This window comes from Hyperolius riggenbachi, chromosome 8 (assembly GCF_040937935.1).
Source record: "Hyperolius riggenbachi isolate aHypRig1 chromosome 8, aHypRig1.pri, whole genome shotgun sequence".
NCBI classification, from domain to species: Eukaryota; Metazoa; Chordata; class Amphibia; order Anura; family Hyperoliidae; genus Hyperolius; species Hyperolius riggenbachi.
In genome coordinates this window covers 250921982-250945022 of record NC_090653.1, presented here as the reverse complement: position 1 = coordinate 250945022, position 23041 = coordinate 250921982, and the positions used below count along the sequence as shown (strand labels likewise).

At 44.9% G+C, this 23041-nt stretch overlaps 1 protein-coding gene across 1 annotated transcript in view; it reads right to left on the bottom strand.

Moving 5' to 3' along the window:
- The window catches only part of LOC137527451 (histo-blood group ABO system transferase-like), a 112756-nt gene that overhangs the window by 6203 nt on the left and 83512 nt on the right, over positions 1 to 23041 (bottom strand). Inside the window, exons 2-4 of the mRNA XM_068247967.1 lie at positions 21626 to 21682; positions 12414 to 12479; positions 7704 to 7739 (exon numbers count right to left, since the gene is read on the bottom strand). Of these exons, the coding sequence (XP_068104068.1) occupies positions 7704 to 7739; positions 12414 to 12479; positions 21626 to 21682 (159 nt within the window). The remainder of the gene's footprint in view (positions 1 to 7703; positions 7740 to 12413; positions 12480 to 21625; positions 21683 to 23041) is intronic.

Below are 23041 nucleotides of genomic sequence, written 5' to 3'. Positions count from 1 at the left end.
AAATTATTTTTAGGCACTTTTTTATTTTTGGATTTTACAATTCCCTTTAAGAACAATATTAGGCTTATCCTGTGTAAGACGGGTCTCTCATTGTTTTTAACCACTTAAAGTGGATCTGAGATGAAAAACTAACTATAACAAGTAACTTGTCTATATATTTTATCTAAAGTTTAGATCATTTACACAGCAAATATAGCTGCAAACCGCTTTAATAGAAAATGATTATTTCTTCCTGTGATACAAGGACAGCAGCCATGTTGTTTGTAAACATTACACAGAGGCAGCTTATCTGTATCTTGATCACTAAGCCTGTGAAAAAAACCTAATCCCCCCTCCTCCCTCCTCCCCTCTGCCTCTGAAATCAATGGCTAGTAACACCTCCTCCTCCTCCTGCCCAGACTGAGCTCCCATCAGGCCCTTGCTACTGCCAAGGCTCTCTGAAAACCTGTGGGTGTGGTTTCTTTAGTTTATAGGGAATCAGAGTATTAAAACAAAAACAAAAAAGTATTTGGCTTGAGGAATGCCCTATAAACTATATGAAAGGAACACAATTCTGCAATGAGTAAAAGTTCATCTCGGATCCACTTTAACCACTTTGTCCTCCTTGACGTATAAAAACGTCAAGGAGGACAGGCGCGCTCCCGCGGGCGATCGCGCGGGTGCACGTGCACTCCCGGCCGCGGATTCGGTAGCCACGGAATCAATGTATCGGGCTATGGAGCCCGATCGCTGATTCCTCTCCCCCGCTGAAAAAGTGACAGCTTCTCTCGGAAGCTTCGCTTTTTCTGAAGCTATGTCCCTTTAAGCGTACATTGTACGCTTAGAGTGACGTCATGTAAACAAAATCGAGATTGCCATCTTGTGGCCAAAAAGTAAAACTACAAGTAAAAGTTAAAAAACATTACAATACACAAATATTTCCCCAAATAAAACACTTTTATATCCCACCCTCCCAAAAATGCCCACATAAAATGTTTAATAAAAAAACCAAAAAACATTACTATAAAAAAAAACCAAACACATAAATATTTACCTAAGGGTCTAAACTTTTTAAATATCTATGTAAAGATAAAATGTTTCTCTCTATTTTTGTTTTTTAAGCTTGTAAATAGTGATGAATGCAAAACGGAAAAAATGCTCTTTTATTTCCAAATAAAATATTGTCGCGATACATTGTGATAGGGACATAATTTAAAGGGACTCCGAGCTCTGGCTAAAACAAAATTTTCACTTACCAGGGGCTTTCTGCAGCCCAGTGCTGGTCGGGACGTTCCACGCCGGCCTCCTGGCTCTTCTCCCCACGGCTGTCCATATAGGGCTGATCGGCGGCTCCCCGGGCGACACTGGCTTAGTGTCGGGGCTCCTTCTTCCGCAAACCTCATCAATGAAGTCGCACGCCGGCCGCCTCGCGTCATCACGGCGGCCGGTGTGACAGCACGGCGCATGCGCGATTAAATTGCGCATGCGCCGTACTGTCACGCCGGCCGCCGTGATGACACGAGGCGGCCGGCGTGCGACGTCATTGATGAGGTTTGCGAAAGAAGGAGCCCCGACACTCGTCCAGTGTCGCCTGGGGAGCCGCTGGACAGCCCTATATGGACAGCCGTGGGGAGAAGAGCCAGGAGGCCGGCGTGGGACGTCCCGACCAGCACTGGGCTGCAGAAAGCCCCTGGTAAGTGAACATTTTTATTTTAGCCAGAGCTCGGAGTCCCTTTAAACGGTGAAATAACCGTGGCAAATGGGCAATTACAATAAGTGGGTTTTAACTATGAAGGCATGTATTATTTTAAAACTATAATGGCCGAAAACTGACAAATAATGAATTTTTTCATTTTTTTTCTTATTCTTCCTGTTAAAATGCATTTACAGTAAAGTGGCTCACAGCAAAATGTACCCCCCAAAGAAAGCCTAATTGGTGGCGGAAAAAACAAGATATAGATCAGTTCATTGTGATAAGTAGTGATAAAGTTATAGGCTAATGAATGGGAGGTGAACATTCTTCGGATGCATAAAGTGAAAACGACTGAGAGCTTAAGTGGTTAAGGACCGTAGGCTTGCACCCACCTAGTGACCAGGCTATTTTTTACAAGTTAGGCCACTGCAGCTTTAAGAACTTGCTGCAGGGCCGTACAACTCAGCACACAAGTGAACCCCCCACCTTTTCTGCCCACTAACAGAGATTTCTGTTGGTGGTCTCTGATTGCTGCCGGGATGTTTGTTTATTTTTATTTATACATATCTATTTTTAAATACATTTCCCTATTTTTTCCCCCCAAAGTTTGGTGTTGAACCACAGCGACTGTCTTTCTAGACAAAGGAATAATGTATGGCAACAGCTAGTAGGTCTCCTCCTCCTCCACAGTATAACAAAAGCATGGAGGTTGCAGCACACGCGATGATGGTGATGATCACTGATGAGCACATACTCATCACCAGATATAGCATCCAACACAAGAAAATAAGGAAAATTCTTAAAGAAAGATGAGAAATCCTGCTACAGGACCCCTATCTCTGCACATTACTGCCCCCGGTTCCCTCCCTTACCTTCAGACAAGCACTCAATCTACGCAATATCCTGGCACCCAGTAGGCTACGTAACCCTGTGATACCCAGCAATCCCACAGCCCAACGTCCCCTACCAGGTTCACACCCATGCCGCAAACCTAGGTCTTCGGCCTGCACATTTGTAAACCATACCACCTCCTTTTCATCCTTTGTCACTCATATTAACCACTTCCCAACTGAGGGGTTTTACCCCCTGACCACCAGAGCAATTTTCACCTTTCAGCGCTCCTTCCATTCATTCGTCTATAATTTTATCATTACTTATCGCAATGAAATAAACTATATCTTGTTTTTTTCGCCACCAATTAGGCTTTCTTTAGGTGGGACATTATGCCAAGAATAATTTTGTTCTAAATGTGTTTTAATGGGAAAATAGGAAAAAATGTGGGAAAAAATTTATTATTTTTCAGTTTTCGGCCTTTATAGTTTTTAAATAATGCATGCTACTGTAATTAAAACCCATTAAATGTATATGCCTATTTATCCTGGTTATAAAACTGTTTAAATTATGTCCCTATCACAATGTTTGCCGCCAATATTTTAGTTGGAAATAAAGGTGCATTTTTTTCAGTTTTGCGTCCATCCCTAATTACAAGCCCATAGTTTATAAAGTAACAGTGTTATACCCTCTTGACATAAATATTTAAAAAGTTCAGTCCCTAAGGTAACTATTTATGTTTTTTTTTATGTAAATTTTTTATTTTTTTTTTAATTACAAAAAAAAAAAAATTGGGGAGTGTGGGAGGTAAGGAGTTAATTTTTTGTGTAAAACAAGTTTATTTGTGTGTAAAAAATGGTTAGGGTGTAGTTTTACTATTTGGCCACAAGATGGCAACATTACCAATTTGTTTCATGCGACCTGCAAGCGTCCGGAAGGATGCTTGCAGGAAGTAGAAAGAGGCTGAGACTTTGTTATTTTTTCACAATGATCGCGCTGCTCAGCCGAGCGGCAGCAGATCATTGCGGGGCTTAGATCAACGAACGGGAATGGATTTTCCCGTTCGTTGATCTCTGGGCGAGCGGGCGGCGGCGTGTTTACTAGCGGCGGGCGGCGTGTTTACGAGCGGGAGCGCGGACAGCGGTGGGAATGCGCAAAGTACGGATTTCTCCGTCCCTGGGGGTGAAAGGATGGAAAAAGGGGCGGAGAAATCCGTACGCGCGGGGGTAAAGTGGTTAATTATGCAACCAAATAACATATTTCCTGCACTTCAAGATTCATTATCTACCTAATATCATGTCTACGCAATGTAAAATATGCTGGACGCACTACACAGCTGGCACAGAGCAGAATTGGCCAGCACAAACGTAATATCTTAAAGAAATACCTCTTGCACAGTGTGTCACGTCACTTTCACACAGTGAATGACTACACCTATCCATGTACTGTTTATTTTATTTATTCACTGATACTTATATTTTATTTTATCTTTTTATCTTGATTACGACCCTTTTTAATTGCAATGCATTGTTTGTGGAGTATTTCCAATGTTAAAGCTTACATGGTATGACACTGTATAATCATGTTACTAGATTGTGTCATTAGATCAATAGAATGAACAGGTTCTGCATTACCTAATAATTTCCACTAGGTGTCACTAACACACCTTTATGACCTCACCATGCTACCCTTCCTCCCATTGGCTAATGGGACCCCCTTCCACCGTTATAAAGGGCCCTGTAAATGAATCATTACAGAGGCACTTGGCCCAGCTACAGACCTACACTGGTGAGTCCTTTTTATGTTCACTTTTGTTTAATCTTTGTCTTATGTTTGCTGGATAGTGTACTGGTTAAGGGCACTCCCAGATTAATAACCTCCTTTCTGGGGAAATCATAATTAATTTTGTTTCTGACCTAAATCAGGAACCGTCATTTTGCTATTTTGCATAATTTTCACATTTTGTGCCAATTTTAGCAGTTAATAATGTCACCAAACTTGATGCGTAGGTTAAGTGGATCCGAGATAAACTTTTACTCATTGCATAATTGTGTTCCTTTCAATTAGTTTATAGGGCATTCCTCAAGCCAATTACTTTTTTTGTTTTGTTTTAATACTCTATTATACTTATTTCCTATAAACTAAACAAGCCTCGCCCACAGCTTCTCCAGAGAGCCTTGGCTTTCTCAGACTCATGTAGCAAGGGCTTCTGGGAGCTCAGTCTGGGCAGGAGGAGGTTACTAGTCAGAGATTTCAGAGGCAGAGGGGAGGAGGAGAGGGGATAGACGTTTTCACAGGCTGAGGGCTGGAGATGCAAACAGAACATAACTGCCCTCATTGTATCACAGGAATAAATAATCATAAACTGTTGAAGCTGTTTGCAGCTAGATGTGCTGTGTAAACTATCTAAACTTTAGATTTAGAATTTGTTTAGATTTATAAAATTTACTTGTTATACTTAATTTTTCATCTCAGATCCGCTTTAAAGGGAACCTAAACTGAGAAGGATATGGATTTTTCCTTTTAAAATAATACCGGTTGCCTGACTCTCCTGCTGATCCTGTGTCTCTAATACTTTTAGCCACAGCCCCTGAACAAGCATGCAGATCAGGTGCTCTGACTGAAGTCAGACTGGATTAACTGCATGCTTGTTTCAGGTGTGTGATTCAGCCACAACTACAGCCAAAGAGATCAGCAAGATGCCAGTCCAGGCAACTGGTATTGCTTAAAGTGAACCTTAAGTGAGGAAAAAAAATTGAGTTTTACTCACCTGGGGCTTACCTCAGCCCCCTGCAGCTGATCGGTGCCCACGACGAGTCGCTCTGAGGCTCCGGGTCCCGCCGGCGGCCACTTCCGGTTTCGCCGTCAGGACCCGTCAGGCTGGGGAACGCGGCTCATGCTACGCGTTCCCAGCCAAAATAGCACCCCCTATGCGGCCATATGTCCGCATAGGCACCCGTATGCGGACATATGGCCGCATAGGGGTGCTATTTTGGCTGGGAACGCGTAGCATGAGCCGCGTTCCCCAGCCTGACGGGTCCTGACGGCGAAACCGGAAGTGGCCGCCGGCGGGACCCGGAGCCTCAGAGCGACTCGTCGTGGGCACCGATCAGCTGCAGGGGGCTGAGGTAAGCCCCAGGTGAGTAAAACTCAATTTTTTTTCCTCACTTAAGTGCCTCTTTAAGGCTGCTTTCACAGTGGGGTGTTAAAGTCCCACGTTACAGCAGCCTGTAATGCAGCCCAACTCACAGCACTGAAAAATCAATGTGCTGTTCCCAGTGCCCACGTTACGTTAGAGTATAACGCTGCACGTTTAATGAAAGTGCAGCATGCTGTGCGTTATACTCGTACTTTGCTGTGTTACACTGCTTGCACATGCTCAGTAATGTCTGTTTTTTTTTTTTTTTTTTTTTTTGTATTTACTATTGAGATTGTAATTATATATAGCTGACATGGCTCTGTGTCCTCTGCCGGCCCTATGCTGTGATATTCAATGCACGATAGGAGGAGGTGAGAGTCCGCTATTGTGACTAGCCACATAGCTAATTCACTGCAGTGTGCTGACGTAACGTGTTTACTTCCTGGAGCGTTCGCTTTGTGTGACAATTGGCTGGCGGGACCACGTGATGCGGAGTGTTCCGTTCATGTGGTATCCACAGTCTTTTGACGCATGTGCCGTTTTCGTTCTATCAGTATAGAAGGAAAACAGCACCGCATAACCCGGCTCAATCTAACGTCCAACTTCAACACCACCATGCGTTGCGTTAGGGGCACGTTATGCAACCATAACGTCCCCTAAAACGCAACGTCTTAGTGTGAAAGAGCCCGTAAAGGAAACATCCATATCCCTCTCAGTTAAGGTTCCCTTTAAGGGAAAAAGTGAGAACGAACAAAAAAAAAGAAACATTTTTCAGAAAGACCTTGTTGTTTTTGAGAAAATCGATTTTAAAATGCAAAGGAAAATAGTTTTTTAAACTACAATATTTCTGAGTTTAGAGAATTTTTTTTTTGTTTGCATTTTTAAAATTAATTTTCTCAAAAACGACAAGGTCTTTTTGAACAATCCCATGTATGGGGGCTTTGCTATTAAGTGCTAAAGAAGGCACAAAATGACGCAAAGTTATGCCTAATTGTACAGATATACGAATGGATTTTACAAAATCAATTGAATTTCCAAACAGTAATTATGTATGGCCGTAATTGCAAAAACGTACACAGTATTTTGCATACTAGTAATTGGCAGATTACCATCATCACTACACAACGCTCTTTATTGAGCTCAAAAGTTTTGGGCAATGTGGCTTATGCAGTGATCAGCAACAGATTCAGGTGAACCTCATCCATAATGCTGGGAATACACACATGAGTTTTCCCAGCAGATTTAGTCGCCGATCGATTTTCACAGGCAGAGTGCTGAGGATGCAGATCAGCTTGCCTGTGTGTAATGTTTACAAACAACATGGCTGCTGTCATTGTATCACAGGAAGAAATAATCATATTCTGTTGAAGCTGTTTGCAGCTAGATTTGCTGTGTAAACTATCTAAACTTTAGATAAGATATATAGACAGGTTACTTGTTATAGTTAGATGTTCATCTCGGATCCGCTTTAAACAACAAAAATAGATATCAAAACAAAAAAGACAATGGCAACAAAACAAAAAGAATAAGGCCTCGTTCACATTACAAACGCGGACGGGCACGCATGCGAAATGCAACGCGTACGAACGCACGCCATCTGCGTTTGTATGCGTTGCGTGGCTGATCCCATCACTGAAAAGTGAATGGGACAGCCACGCGTTTCTGCAAAAAATGCGTGCAGAATGCGTTTCCGGACCGCACAGGTCCGGAACGCATGCAGTGTGAACATCAGACATTGCACTCTATGCAATGTCTGATGTCGTGCGTGTCGGCCACCTGCACGCGTTTCCAAAACGCGGCTGGAAACGCGTGCAGTATGAACGGGGCCTAAACAAGAAAGGAGAGAAGAGAAATACAAAAAAGTAAACAAAGCAAAAAGAGAAAGTGCTAAAAATAATTAAAATGAAAAGCAAATAGGAAATAGAGTGTATATAGTACTATATACTGTATATAAATATTTCTCAAATTATTACATATCTATAGCCCAAAAATTTTACGGAATTCTTTAGTCTGAATATCTGTGTACAGATATTTAGTAATGGAAAAAAAAAAAACACTCACGGGGGATTTAAAGTCTGTGGTTTCTCATAAAGCAACCTAGGAAAAGAAAACATAAAACATTATTGTATTGTATTAAAACTATGAATCTTGTACTCTGTAACACCTGAAACAAATATTTTACAAATTATCATCTATAGCACTGTGCCAAAACTGACTTGATTCCAACTGCAGCTACAGATCATACTTGTCACTCTTAACTAGAATTTCTGTGCCTGGACAAGTTAATAGCATTAATTGCATTGCAAAAAATACTTTTGTATGGAAATCTAAATGTCAGCCAATTTCAGAATGTTTAAACTGAATTTTTCAGATGATAACCTTAAAATGTTGAGATGGTTTACTGAGAGCAAGTCTATCACCTTCCTAAGTCGCAGACGCTTTTTGGAAGCCTTGTGCACAGATTTCACAGCACACATATTTTAATCACAGTGTTCTTTCACCAAACAGTCCCTGGTCACAGTGGCGTAGCTAAGGAGCTGTGGGCCCCGATGCAAGTTTCACAGTGGGGCCCCCCAAGCACTCTATACATAACAATTGATACGGCGTACCAAAACCTGCCAATGGCAACTAGTGTCAGAGGTGCAAGGAGGGGATGGGGAGCTGCTTGTTAATGATAATTACCACTATTCAAAGTATGAGCATAGGACCAATAGAGAGCTAATACTGTAGTTGAGGGAGGGCCCCTCTGGCCCAAGGGCCCTGATGCAGTCGCAACCTCAGCACCCCCTATTGCTATGCCCCTGATAAGGTGTGTAATCTTTGATAAGGCATGCTAACTCGGATAAGGCGTGTCATCTCTTATAAGGCATGTTAACTTGGATAAGGCGTGCTTTTTGTCTTAGTGAATCAAGCCCCTGGTGTGTAACAGTGCCATAAATCTAGCCTCTGCACTGGCAGAAGTTATAAAGTCAGGGTTTCCTGAAGAACGGTGTCTGCAGTTTTGACACCTAGCCCAGAGCTGGGAGCAGGCGGACTTTATCTGTCCGAACAGCTGCTTCTCTGACCCTGCTGTAACACAAAATCAATAACGTCCATTATTTCTGCATAATTCATGGCATAGAAAGTTCCTCAACTTCGCTCAGGAATCAGGAAACGTTTATTTCGCCAACCATGACTGGGTCATGCCTGGATTTGGGTTTGGCACAGTACATTCAGCTCAGAAGAGACATCAATCGATAGCATAGAACAGCAGGAGCAAAAAAAGTTTACAGTTACACATGTCAGTAGCAGAGAACAGGAGCAGAAGTTTACAGTTACACATGTCAGTAGCAGAGGATTACATTTGCGTTACAGTTACATTTACATTGTACATACTATAGCGGCAGTTAGCTCTGTCCATAACAGATCTATATATCATAGGGGTGCACTGATGGGAGTATGCGAAGGGAGTTCAGAAGGCTGACGGCTGAGGGGAAGAAAGAATTACTATGCCTAGCCGTCTTTGTGGAGATGGCCCGAAGCCTCCGTCCCAGTGGCATCGGGCGAAAGTAACAGTGGCCCGGGTGAGAGGGGTCGTTAGCGATTTTCAGTGCCCTCGATCTCAGTCTTTTGTTATGTAGGAGGGCAAGTGAGGGGAGAGGCCTCCCAATGACCCTCTCCGCCGCCATGATGACCCTCTGAAGTGAGTGCCTGTCGCTGGCGGATGCACCGGCGTACCAGACCAGGATGGATGAGCAGAGGATCGACTCAATGGTAGCGGAGTAGAAATTGGTCAGAATCTCTCGGGCCATGCCGAACTTCCTCAGCTGGCGGAGGAAGTAAAGAAGCTTTGGGGTTCAGCCTGGCGCTCGTTGGGAGAGGTTTTCAGACCAATCGGACTTCTTGACCTGGAGTAATATAGGTTTGAAATTAGGGATGGTTGGAAATGTCTATTTCCGATTCTGCAGAAATGCCAATTTCCGCCAATGCCGACTACCGATTCCACGGATTTCCGAGTAGTGGGTTTTTTGGTCATTTTTTTGCATTCTCTGATTGGCCAAATACTTCCAAGTTGACTCTGCATTCTTTGATTGGTCCAATGCTTCCGAGTTCTGCGATTGGGCTAAAATTATTGAGTTGTGGTAATGCAGTATTTCTACAGAATTCCAATTTCCGAGTTCTGATTTCCGATTTCCGATCTGAAATTCGGAAATTTCAATTCCGCAAAATGAGCATCCCTAGACTACTCCTGTCACACCCCTCATATTTTATATCTAGGGATTTGTAACTTTGCACTATACGCAGATATACTGTACATTGATCTGATCTATGGGTACGGAGAGGCCGGGCAAAACATGTATTGTGCCAAAATCTTTCTCCATGCAAAGTGAACTACCCCTGTTCCAATTACACAAGGCTGAGCTTGTGTGTGTCATAGACACTCCTAGATACAGAGGGGGTTTAAACACAATGACCCACTCAGGGTCCTGGTCCTTTGTTTATCTGTTGTTGAATTCCATCACCTATGGGTCATTCGAACACTCGCCACAAACGCAATATTTTGGATTGTTTCAGCACAAAGACTTTGTCGCTTTATCGGACTTAACTAGCCATGGTATTTGACCTCTTCTCAGACATTCTATTCATTTCTCATCTGTTAGGGCTGGTTCAGACGGACGTCTGCGTAGCGTCGCATTTGGGGGAGTTGTGGCGGCTGCGCGGTCAGGCTTTCAGTAGCCTTCGCGTCGCGTTCCGATGCGGTCGCGTTTTCTGTTCCCCTAGGGGGAAATTAGCCGTCGTGGTTGGCCACCCCCTGAAAGCTACATGTCGCTTCCAGGGGCAGCTCGAACGCTCACGAAAATCAGGACCCGAACGCCGCGATCGTGCAAACACACGCAAAAGCTCGGTGTAAACGCTCCCATTCACTTGAATGGGAGTGTTTACCGCGATGTTCTGAACGCTTGCGGTAAACGCTCTGCAGGCATCCGTCTGAACCAGCCCTTACTCATTCTTTCCACACCAATTTGTTCAGTTAGCCGATACATTTTTCTGCTAGCACCAATGTATATTTTTATATATAGTTTGATAATAAACTAACAATTGAATCGTTCCAGTTTTGCCTTTGTATCTGGTTATTCTGATTTATGCTTAAATCTCCATGTCCTAAGAAAGAGAGACTCTAAGCATCGTCTTATTTTTATAAATTGTTGTTCTTGAGGCCAATCTTATACATTTTTTTGTGCTCACACAGCGGATTCGCCTCCAGAAGTATCTTGTGGATGAGACCTGTATGACAAATGTGGCATAATACGCCGGGATCGGCAGGTGACTTGTCACAGCAAGTACCTTGTTTTCTGCCATATAAGACGCACTTTTTCTCCCCCAAAAATGGGAAGAAATAGTCCCTGCATCTTATACAGCAAAGGCAGGGAATCCCCAACTTATGAACGTCTGCTGATATGTACCGTCTACCCGCTGTCATCTGTGTTTCCCTGCTTGTGTGCCCGCTGTGACTGTCACCCCCTTCTTGCCTCTCCTCCCTCCTCTTTGTGTCTCCGGGTCTCCCCCTCCACGTGACCAGCGTCAGCGGCTTACTTCCTCCATCGTGCCCACGGCCATTGAAGACATCCATAACGCCTCATCAATGATGCGTCATTAGAAGCCGGCACTAGAGGAAGCCACACAGAGAAGCTGGATGTCTTCAATCGCTGCGGGCATGATGGAGGAGGTAAGCTGCTGCTCACACAGGGGGTGGGGGGGTTACCCGGAGACACAAAGAGGTGGGGGGAGACAGCCACAGCGGGACACATGAGGGAGACAGAAGGAGACCAGAGGGCACTTGGGGGAGACAGGACACATAGGATGGCAGGAGGACCCATGGGGTGACAGGAGGGCACATAGGGAAGACAGGAGGGCACATAGGGAAGACAGGAGGACACATAGGGGTGACAGGAGGACACATGGGGGTTACAGGTGGAGACTTGGGGAAGACCGGAGGAGACTTGGGGGTGATAGGAGGACACATAGGGGTGACACTTAGGGGTGACAGGAGGACACATGGGGTCACAGGAGGACACTTGGGGAGACATGGGGGATACAGGAGGAGACATGGAGACATAGGAGGACACATGGGGGACACTCCTGAAATATGGACGCACCAGGTTTAGTTTATACTTTTTTCTCTGGTTTTTGCCCTCTAAATCTAGGTGCATCTTATATTCTGGAGCGTCTTATACGGTGAAAAATACAGTATTTAAAATTGTATTATTTTGCACAGTACTTTTGTAGTTTGTACAAAGTCACTTCAGTGAAATTTCATTGTTCACTGATTTTACTTGATTCAATTACTGAATTTATACGGGGAGACATTTAATTTTCACAAGAAGATGCTTATACACCAAACTCATTCTTTTTAAATAACTGTAGTATAATTTAAAATAATTTTATTAAACTAAAAGGTGTGCAGTCTGGCTCATCTTTAAGGCCTTATGGAAAGTTTAATATTTGTAGGAAATGTGTATCTATTTATGCCAAAATATTTGTTTCCTCAAGGCGCACATACATCCAATTTTGAATGGCCAACAATTGACCAATTTTACCACCTCCATGTAGTATGAGAGCTTACCTACACAATCTGTTCATAGTATTAAAAATCTGTTGGTCCCCATACTACATGGAAGTGTTAAAAATGGCCAGTCCTTGACCAATCAAGATTAGATGTGTGTACACAGTCACACCCTTATAACCTAACCTAGAAGATATTTAAAAGGCTGCAGATTAAATTATTCCTACCTTCCAATAGCCTGTTCACCTTCGATGTCCAGATGTGGGTAGATGTTATCAGACATGGGGATGGGTCTGTGTAGGAAATGAAGACAGACATATATAAGTGCCGACATTTGGTGTGGTTAGAAAGGAAGAACATATTCTCATGACTGTCCTTCATTGGAATGAACGATGTCTTAGATGAGAATGTGCAGAAAGCTCAGACAAGGGAGAGCGCCCAGATTTCTGAGAAATACAGCAGCAATCCAAAACAGGAAAACTCGTTGACAGAGGCGCTGTAGAAGAAAGGGTGCGCCATAGGCTTCCATGATAAAAGCTGCGCATAGCAGAAGTGAAGGGAACTTTGGGTGCCTGAACCCACAATGAGCAGCAGTGATGGGCGACCAAGGCCGCAGAAATCCACGATTAGCCGCAATGACAGGGCTCCGAAGCCATGAGAACCCACAATAAGCGGCAATGATGGGCATCCGAGGCTGCGAGAACCCAAGACTAGCAGGAATGATCAGTGCCCGTGGCCACGAGAAGCCCCAATTAGTGGCAATGATCGGTGCCTGAGGCCACGAGAACCCACGATTATGGGAATGATGGGTGCTGAAAGCCATGAGAACCCACAATTAGCAACAATGATGGGCACTCAAGGCCGTAAGAACCCAGCAATGATGGGTGCCTGAGGCTGCGAGAACCCATGATTAGCAGAAATGATGGGTGTCCAAGGCTGCGAGAACCCATGATTAGCTACAACGATAGCCATTTGAGGCCATGTTAACCCATGATTAACGGCAATTATGGGTGCCCAAGGCATTGAGAAACCACGATTAGCGGGAATGATGGGTGCCCGAGGCTGCGAGAATCCGTTACTGGCGAGAATGATGGATCTCTGAGGCCGCAAGAACCCACGATTAGTGGTCAGGAGAACCCACAATTAGTGGTAATGATAGTTGCCCAAGGTCATGAGAACCCACAATTAGCAACCATGATGGGCACCCGAGGCTTCGAGAACCCATGATTAGTGGCAATGATGGGCGCCGGAGGCCACTAGAACCCATGACTAGTGGCAGTGATGGATGCCCCAGGCTGCGTCAGTGCCCATGAGACTGATTAGCAGCAATCAAGAGAAATTTGGGCGCTTGAGGCTGAGACAATCATAAAAGTCAAGAGTAGCAGAAATGAAGGGACATTTGGGCACCCGAGGCTACCGATAAAATATCAGAGTTTGGGTAAACCACAATGCAAATTTGCGACCACTTTTTTATTGGCAGCTCAGGGTGATGGCTAATGACGGCTTTGCGGCAGAGGGGAGGGTTAAGAGTTAGGCACCACCGGGAGGGGGGTTAAGGGTTTGGCACCGCAGTGTGTGTGTGGGGCGGGGGGTTAAGGGTTTGGCATTAGTAGTAGAGGGACAGTTAAGGGATTGGCATCAGTAGAAGGAAGGTTTTGTGTGTGAGTACGGTAAGGTTAAGTCATAGTAGAAAATCTGTTATTTTGCAGAAATTCTACTAGTGGTGCCCTTTTTTCTAGATGTTCTTATTACATGTATGAATAGCAATCAGCCAACGGAAACCGAGCATGGAAGATCCACTATGTCTCTAGGCAGTAGGCAGGGTTGGCACAATTTGCTATCTTTATAAAGTATACAGTGGCTTGCAAAAGTATTCGGCCCCCTTGAAGTTTTTCACATTTTGTCATATTACTGCCACAAACATGAATCAATTTTATTGAAATTCCATGTGAAAGACCAATACAAAGTGGTGTACACGTGAGAAGTGAAACGAAAATCATACATAATTCCAAAAATATTTTACAAATCAATAAGTGCAAAGTGGGGTGTGCGTAATTATTCGGCCCCCTGAGTCAATACTTTGTAGAACCACCTTTTGCTGCAATTACATCTGCCAGTCTTTTAGGGTATGTCTCTACCAGCTTTCCACACCTAGAGACTGAAATCCTTGCCCATTCTTCTTTGCAAAACAGCTCCAGCTCAGTCAGATTAGATGGACAGCGTTTGTGAACAGCAGTTTTCAGATCTTGCCACAGATTCTTGATTGTATTTAGATCTGGACTTTGACTGGGCCATTCTAACACCTGGATATGTTTTGTTTTAAACCATTCCATTGTTGCCCTGGCTTTATGTTTAGGGTCATTGTCCTGCTAGAAGGTGAACCTCCACCCCAGTCTCAAGTCTTTTGCAGACTCCAAGAGGTTTTCTTCCAAGATTGCCCTGTATTTGGCTACATACATCGTCCCATCAACTCTGACCAGCTTCCCTGTCCCTGCTGAAGAGAAGCACCCCCAGAGCATGATGCTGCCACCACCATATTTGACAGTGGGGATGGTGTGTTCAGAGTGATATGCAGTGTTAGTTTTCCGCCACACATAGCGTTTTTTTGCATTTTGGCTAAAAAGTTCCATTTTGGTCTCATCTGACTAGAGCACCTTCTTCCACATGTTTTCTGCGTCCCCCACATGGCTTGTGGCAAACTGCAAATGGGATTTCCTATGCTTTTCTGTTCACAATGGCTTTCTTCTTGCCACCCTTCCATAAAGGTCAACTTTGTGCAGTGCATGACTAATAGTTCTCATATGGACAGAGTCTCCCACCTGAGCTGTAGATCTCTGCAGCTCGTCCAGAGTCACCATGGGCCTCTTGACTACATTTCTGATCAGCGCTCTCCTTGTTTGGGCTGTGAGTTTAGGTGGACGGCCTGCGTACGTACAAAAAGGGCGCCCGGACAAAAAGGGCGCGGGGTGTAAACGCTAATGAACAATTAATCATTAATAGCGTTTATAAAAATAGTGTGCTATATTTCGTTTACAAATAATGTTTAACAAATTTATAAATCATTAAATAATGTTTATGAAATCGGCAATTGTGAAAACTTTAATCTTCCCTGTTTCAAAAGTGAAACTTAGAATTACGTTTATTAAAATAACGATAATATATGATTAATTGTTATAATTGTATATTATTGTGAATAACCTTCATTTATGGTTTGTTCTTATAATAAAATCTGAAAATATTCTTTATAACGATGATATAAATATAACTACGTTTGTAATAAGTGTTGTAAAACATTAGTAAATATTACTAAAATTGTAGTAAAACTATACCTAAGCCTACTCTCACACAGAACCCTCCCTGTACCTATCCCTAACCCCTAGACCCCCCTGGTGGTGCCTAAACCTAAGACCCCCCTGTTGGTGCCTAAACCTAAGACTCCCCTGGTGGTGCCTAAACCTAAGACCCCCCTGGTGGTGCCTAAACCTAAGACCCCCCTGGTGGTGCCTAAACCTAAGACCCCCCTGGTGGTGCCTAAACCTAAGACCCCCCTGGTGGTGCCTAAACCTAAGACCTCCCTGGTGGTGCCTAAACCTAAGACCCCCCTGGTGGTGCCTAAACCTAAGCAGAGGCGTAGCTAGGGTTTTCAGCGCCCGGGGACAAAGACTATTAATGCGCCCCCCAAAGGCGCCGCGCCAAAAAGGGGCGTGGTCACATAATAAATGTGGGCGTGGTTATGGGTGGAGCCAAATGTATATGGAGGTTAGCAGGCTCACGCTCACCCACCCTCCTTCAGTATGTACCTTCCAGCATGTTCCAAGACAAATTCAGCAATCATGAGCCCTCCCCCCATCAAGACAAATTCAGCAATCATGAGACCCCCAACATAACCAACTCAGCAATCATGAGGCCCCCAACAAGACAAATTTAGCAATCATGAGGCCCCCAACAAGACAAATTCAGCAATCATGAGGCCCCCAACAAGACAAATTCAGCGATCTTGAGGCCCCCAACAAATCATGAGGCCCCCAACAAGACAAATTCAGTAACCATGAGGCCCCCAACAAGACAAATTCAGCAGTCATGAGTCACATAAATAGACAGCATTTCACATAAATAGGTAGAATGCCCCCTTAATATGGTAGACACCTCTCACCTGGCAGCAGTTCTCCAAAATACACTCAATCTGACGTGGTTCCCCAAAAATAGGTAGCCCCAGGTCTATAGTTGTCCCCAGAATAGGTGGCCAGCAGTATAGATGTCCCCAGAATAGGTGGCCAGCGGTATAGATGTCCCCAGAATAGGTGGCCAGCGGTATAGATGTCCCCAGAACAGGTAGCCAGGGGTAGAGATGTCCACAGAACAGGTAGCCAGGGGTATATGTGCCCAGTATATGTAGGCAGGGATATGTGTGCCCAGTATATGTAGCCAGAGGTATATGTGCCCAGTATATGTAGCCAGGGGTATATATGCCCAGTATATGTAGCCAGGAGAATAATATGTGCCCAGTATATATAGTCAGGCGTATATGTGCCCAGTATATGTAGCCAGGGGTATATATGCCCAGTCCATGTAGCCAGGGGGTATATATGCCCAGTATATGTAGCCAGGGGGTATATATGCCCAGTATATGTAGCCAGGGGGTATATATGCCCAGTATATGTAGCCAGGGGGTATATATGCCCAGTATATGTAGCCAGGGGTATATATGCCCAGAGTAGGTAGCCAGGGGTATATATGCCCAGTATATGTAGCCAGGGGGTATATATGCCCAGTCCATGTAGCCAGGGGGTATATATGCCCAGTATATGTAGCCAGGGGTATATATGCCCAGTATATGTAGCCAGGGGTATATATGCCCAGTATATGTAGCCAGGGGGTATATATGCCCAGTCCATGTAGCCAGGGGGTATATATGCCCAGTATATGTAGCCAGGGGTATATATGCCCAGTATATGTAGCCAGGGGGTATATATGCCCAGTCCATGTAGCCAGGGGGTATATATGCCCAGTATATGTAGCCAGGGGTATATATGCCCAGTATATGTAGCCAGGGGTATATATGCCCAGAGTAGGTAGCCAGGGGTATATATGCCCAGTATATGTAGCCAGGGGGTATATATGCCCAGTCCATGTAGCCAGGGGGTATATATGCCCAGTCCATGTAGCCAGGGGGTATATATGCCCAGTATATGTAGCCAGGGGTTTATATGCCCAGTATATGTAGCCAGGGGGTATATATGCCCAGTCCATGTAGCCAGGGGGTATATATGCCCAGTCCATGTAGCCAGGAGGTATATATGCCCAGTATATGTAGCCAGGGGTATATATGCCCAGTATATGTAGCCAGGAGAATAATATGTGCCCAGTATATATAGTCAGGCGTATATGTGCCCAGTATATGTAGCCAGGGGTATATATGCCCAGTCCATGTAGCCAGGGGGTATATATGCCCAGTATATGTAGCCAGGGGGTATATATGCCCAGTATATGTAGCCAGGGGGTATATATGCCCAGTATATGTAGCCAGGGGGTATATATGCCCAGTATATGTAGCCAGGGGTATATATGCCCAGAGTAGGTAGCCAGGGGTATATATGCCCAGTATATGTAGCCAGGGGGTATATATGCCCAGTCCATGTAGCCAGGGGGTATATATGCCCAGTATATGTAGCCAGGGGTATATATGCCCAGTATATGTAGCCAGGGGTATATATGCCCAGTATATGTAGCCAGGGGGTATATATGCCCAGTCCATGTAGCCAGGGGGTATATATGCCCAGTATATGTAGCCAGGGGTATATATGCCCAGTATATGTAGCCAGGGGGTATATATGCCCAGTCCATGTAGCCAGGGGGTATATATGCCCAGTATATGTAGCCAGGGGTATATATGCCCAGTATATGTAGCCAGGGGTATATATGCCCAGAGTAGGTAGCCAGGGGTATATATGCCCAGTATATGTAGCCAGGGGGTATATATGCCCAGTCCATGTAGCCAGGGGGTATATATGCCCAGTCCATGTAGCCAGGGGGTATATATGCCCAGTATATGTAGCCAGGGGTTTATATGCCCAGTATATGTAGCCAGGGGGTATATATGCCCAGTCCATGTAGCCAGGGGGTATATATGCCCAGTCCATGTAGCCAGGGGGTATATATGCCCAGTATATGTAGCCAGGGGGTATATATGCCCAGTATATGTAGCCAGGGGGTATATATGCCCAGTATATGTAGCCAGGGGGTATATATGCCCAGTAGATGTAGCCAGGGGGTATATATGCCCAGTAGATGTAGCCAGGGGTATATATGCCCAGTATATGTAGCCAGGGGGTATATATGCCCAGTCCATGTAGCCAGGGGGTATATATGCCCAGTATATGTAGCCAGGGGTATATATGCCCAGTATATGTAGCCAGGGGGTATATATGCCCAGTCCATGTAGCCAGGGGGTATATATGCCCAGTATATGTAGCCAGGGGTATATATGCCCAGTATATGTAGCCAGGGGTATATATGCCCAGAGTAGGTAGCCAGGGGTATATATGCCCAGTATATGTAGCCAGGGGGTATATATGCCCAGTCCATGTAGCCAGGGGGTATATATGCCCAGTCCATGTAGCCGGGGGGTATATATGCCCAGTATATGTAGCCAGGGGTTTATATGCCCAGTATATGTAGCCAGGGGGTATATATGCCCAGTCCATGTAGCCAGGGGGTATATATGCCCAGTCCATGTAGCCAGGGGGTATATATGCCCAGTATATGTAGCCAGGGGGTATATATGCCCAGTATATGTAGCCAGGGGGTATATATGCCCAGTATATGTAGCCAGGGGGTATATATGCCCAGTATATGTAGCCAGGGGGTATATATGCCCAGTAGATGTAGCCAGGGGGTATATATGCCCAGTAGATGTAGCCAGGGGTATATATGCCCAGTAGATGTAGCCAGGGGTATATATGCCCAGTAGATGTAGCCAGGGGGTATATATGCCCAGTAGATGTAGCCAGGGGGTATATATGCCCAGTAGATGTAGCCAGGGGGTATATATGCCCAGTATATGTAGCCAGGGGGTATATATGCCCAGTAGATGTAGCCAGGGGTATATATGCCCAGTAGATGTAGCCAGGGGTATATATGCCCAGTAGATGTAGCCAGGGGGTATATATGCCCAGTAGATGTAGCCAGGGGGTATATATGCCCAGTAGATGTAGCCAGGGGGTATATATGCCCAGTAGATGTAGCCAGGGGTATATATGCCCAGTAGATGTAGCCAGGGGTATATATGCCCAGTAGATGTAGCCAGGGGTATATATGCCCAGTAGATGTAGCCAGGGGTATATATGCCCAGTAGATGTAGCCAGGGGTATATATGCCCAGTAGATGTAGCCAGGGGGTATATATGCCCAGTAGATGTAGCCAGGGGTATATATGCCCAGTAGATGTAGCCAGGGGTATATATGCCCAGTAGATGTAGCCAGGGGTATATGTGCCCAGTAGATGTAGCCAGGGGTATATGTGCCCAGTAGATGTAGCCAGGGGTATATATGCCCAGTAGATGTAGTCAGGGGTATATATGCCCAGTAGATGTAGCCAGGGGTATATATGCCCAGTAGATGTAGCCAGGGGTATATATGCCCAGAGTAGGTAGCCAGGTGTCCCCCTCCCTGCCTCCCCAGGAGGAGGGGAGCAGCGCAGAGAAGAGGGAGAGCTGCTCTCTCTCCCTCGCTGTCCCCTCCATTAATGTCCGGGTGCTGGCAGCGGCGGGCGGAACTTACCTCCGTCTCGTCGCAGCGCGGATGGATCTGCCGCTACTCTGGTCTAGTCCAGACCAGAGCAGCGGCTGCGGGATCCGAACTTCCGGCCGGCGCTGGAGCGAGACGGAGGTGAGTCCCGCCCGCTGCGCCAGCACACGGACAATAACGGAGGGGACAGCGATGGAGGGAGGGAGAGCTATAAGGTGAGAGAAGGGGGGGAGATGGCCCCCTTCTCCACCGTCCGCATAGCTCTCCCTCTTCTCTTCTCTGCGCTGCTCCCCTCCGCAGAAAAAAAAAAAAAATCAGCTCAGCTGGGCGCCCTTAGGGACCCGGCGCCCGGGGGCACTTGACCTACCCCGACCCCCCCTAGCTCCGCGCCTGAACCTAAGACCCCCCTGGTGGTGCCTAAACCTAAGACCCCCCTGGTGGTGCCTAAACCTAAGACTCCCCTGGTGGTGCCTAAACCTAAGACCCCCCTGGTGGTGCCTAAACCTAAGACTCCCCTGGTGGTACCTAAACCTAAGACCCCCTGGTGATGCCTAACCCTAACCACCCCCCTTAGTCATCGCTTTATTATGTGGATAATAATGTTTTACAAATTGTGACTCCAAAAAATATATTGCAATTTACATTACGTACTGATCGCTTTATTTTGTGAATAATGTTTTAAAAACAGTAAGGGATAAAACTTTAAATAAAAAAAATATATTGCAATTTACATTACGTACTGATCGCTTTATTTTGTGAATAATGTTTTAAAAACAGTAAGGTATAAAACTTTAATGTTTTAATTAGTTAAATAAGATAAATATGTTTAGTATTTTTATAAACGTTATTCGGCACTGGTGCATTTTATAAACGTAAATCACCACAAGCTCAGTTATAAATCATTAAACATCTCCAGGCGCCGTTTGTAAACTTTATTTAGCTCCGGCGCCCTTTTTTCCTGCTCGGCGCCCATTAAACATTATTTATTATGGGAGTGAATGGCGGCGCCCTTTTTGTCCACTAGCTGCCTGCGCCCTTTTTTCCCAGCTCCGGACGGCCTTGTCTTGGTAGGTTTCCAGTTGTGCCATACTCCTTCCATTTCTAAATGATTGCTTGAACAGTGCTCTATGGGATGTCCAAGGCTTTGGAAATCTTTTTGTAGCCTAAGCCTGCTTTAAATTTCTCAACAACTTTATCCCTGACCTGTCTGGTGTGTTCTTTGGACTTCATGGTGTTGTTTCTCCCAATATTCTCTTAGACAACCTCTGAGGCCGTCACAGAACAGCTGTATTTGTACTGACATTAGATTACACACAGGTGCACTCTATTTAGTCATTAGCACTCATCAGGCAATGTATATGGGCAATTTACTGCACTCAGACCAAAGGGGGCTGAATAATTATGCACACCCCACTTTGCAGTTATTGATTTTTTAAAAATGTTTGGAATCATGTATGATTTTCGTTCCACTTCTCACATGTACACCACTTTGTATTGGTCTTTCACGTGGAATTTCAATAAAATTTATTCATATTTGTGGCAGTAATGTGACAAAATTTGGAAAACTTCAAGGGGGCCGAATACTTTTGCAAGCCACTGTATTTGTGTGGTGTGTTAACTCCCAGTTGCATACCATTTCTTTTGCATAACATTAACATAAAATTTGCATTGCACCCTATTTCTGGTTTACTTACTCTTGGCTGCATTGCAACACATCTCTGAAAGGCAGCCTAAAATATTTGTTGCTGTACCTGAAAAAAATACACATAAAAGAAACAGAATTACTGAACATTTTAAGTGGAACAGCAGTTTCTACATATGATGACATTTGCATTTAACCTGCATTTCCTCTGATGAAGCGGCTGTCAGACGTAAAGCAGGGAATATTGGAGCTCACACTTAACTGGTAATTTGGACGCCGCCTTGGACCGCAATGTCCAATTGTGGCTGTAGTGAAGCCCAGGGCTGGGACAAGGTGTTTACCAGCACCAGAGACAGACACTCCAAAGTGTGCCCTCCCCAAACAAATGTGTGTGTGTTGGGGGGAGGGAATAGGTTGCCCCCCCTTATAAAGCATTCCCTGGTGGTCTAGTGGTCCCCCTCCCTTATACATTCCCGAATGCCTACCTCCCCCCCCCTCATACATTACCTTGGTGTCTAATTGCATCCCCTTCCTCCCCTATAAATTTCCCATCCCTCCCATATAGATTTCCCTGGTGTCTAATGGCATCCCCTCAATCCCTGTAGATTTCCCTACCCAGCCTGGCCCTGGCAATGTGCAGTGTATAATTTAACCTCCTTAGCGATAATCCCAAGTCAGGCTCAGTATGAAAATCCGCAGCTCAGAGCAGTAATCCCGAGCCTGAGTGAATTATATGCAGGAGCTTCTGGAGATCTCTATGTAGTATGTTTTGTTTCCTGGTTTTTAGGGTCGAAAAGCTTGTAAAAAAAATTGCACGGCTTTTAGACCCTAAATAATCATAACGCCAGGAAGGTTAATAATATCGTATAACAGACCAGGGGCTTGATTCACTAAAGCGTGATAACTGCTATCACAGCAGTTATCACGCACTCTGCCGCACGCAAAAGTTTACACGCAAACAGCATTAGCTTACATGATAAACAAAGGTTATCGCGTAATCACATGCGCTTTGTAAGTGAAACGCGCACGTGATTGTGTGCAAACGTTCGTTTATCGGGCTTGATTCACTAAACCGTGATAAGACAAATATCACACGTTATCAAAAGTTATCACACGTTATCAAAGTGAACACGCCTTATCAGAGTAGCCTAGCGAGCGCTACGAACCCGCAGGGGCTCGGGGCAGGACACGTGCCATTGGCAATTAGCAGGCATACGTTCGTAGCGCTCGCTATGCTACTCTGATAAGGCATGTTAACTTTGATAATGGGCTTGATTCACTAAACCGTGATAACTCATATCACGGCCGCACTAGCGTTTTCATGCGCGTTTTTGTGAATTTTCATGCGCAATTGCGAATGTTCTTGCGCAATCATGGGCAAACATTCATGATTACGCAGAAAGACAAAAAGAGAGAACAATCGAGAGCCCCCAATAGTGTATTATTGTTAATATAAAGTAATCTTCAA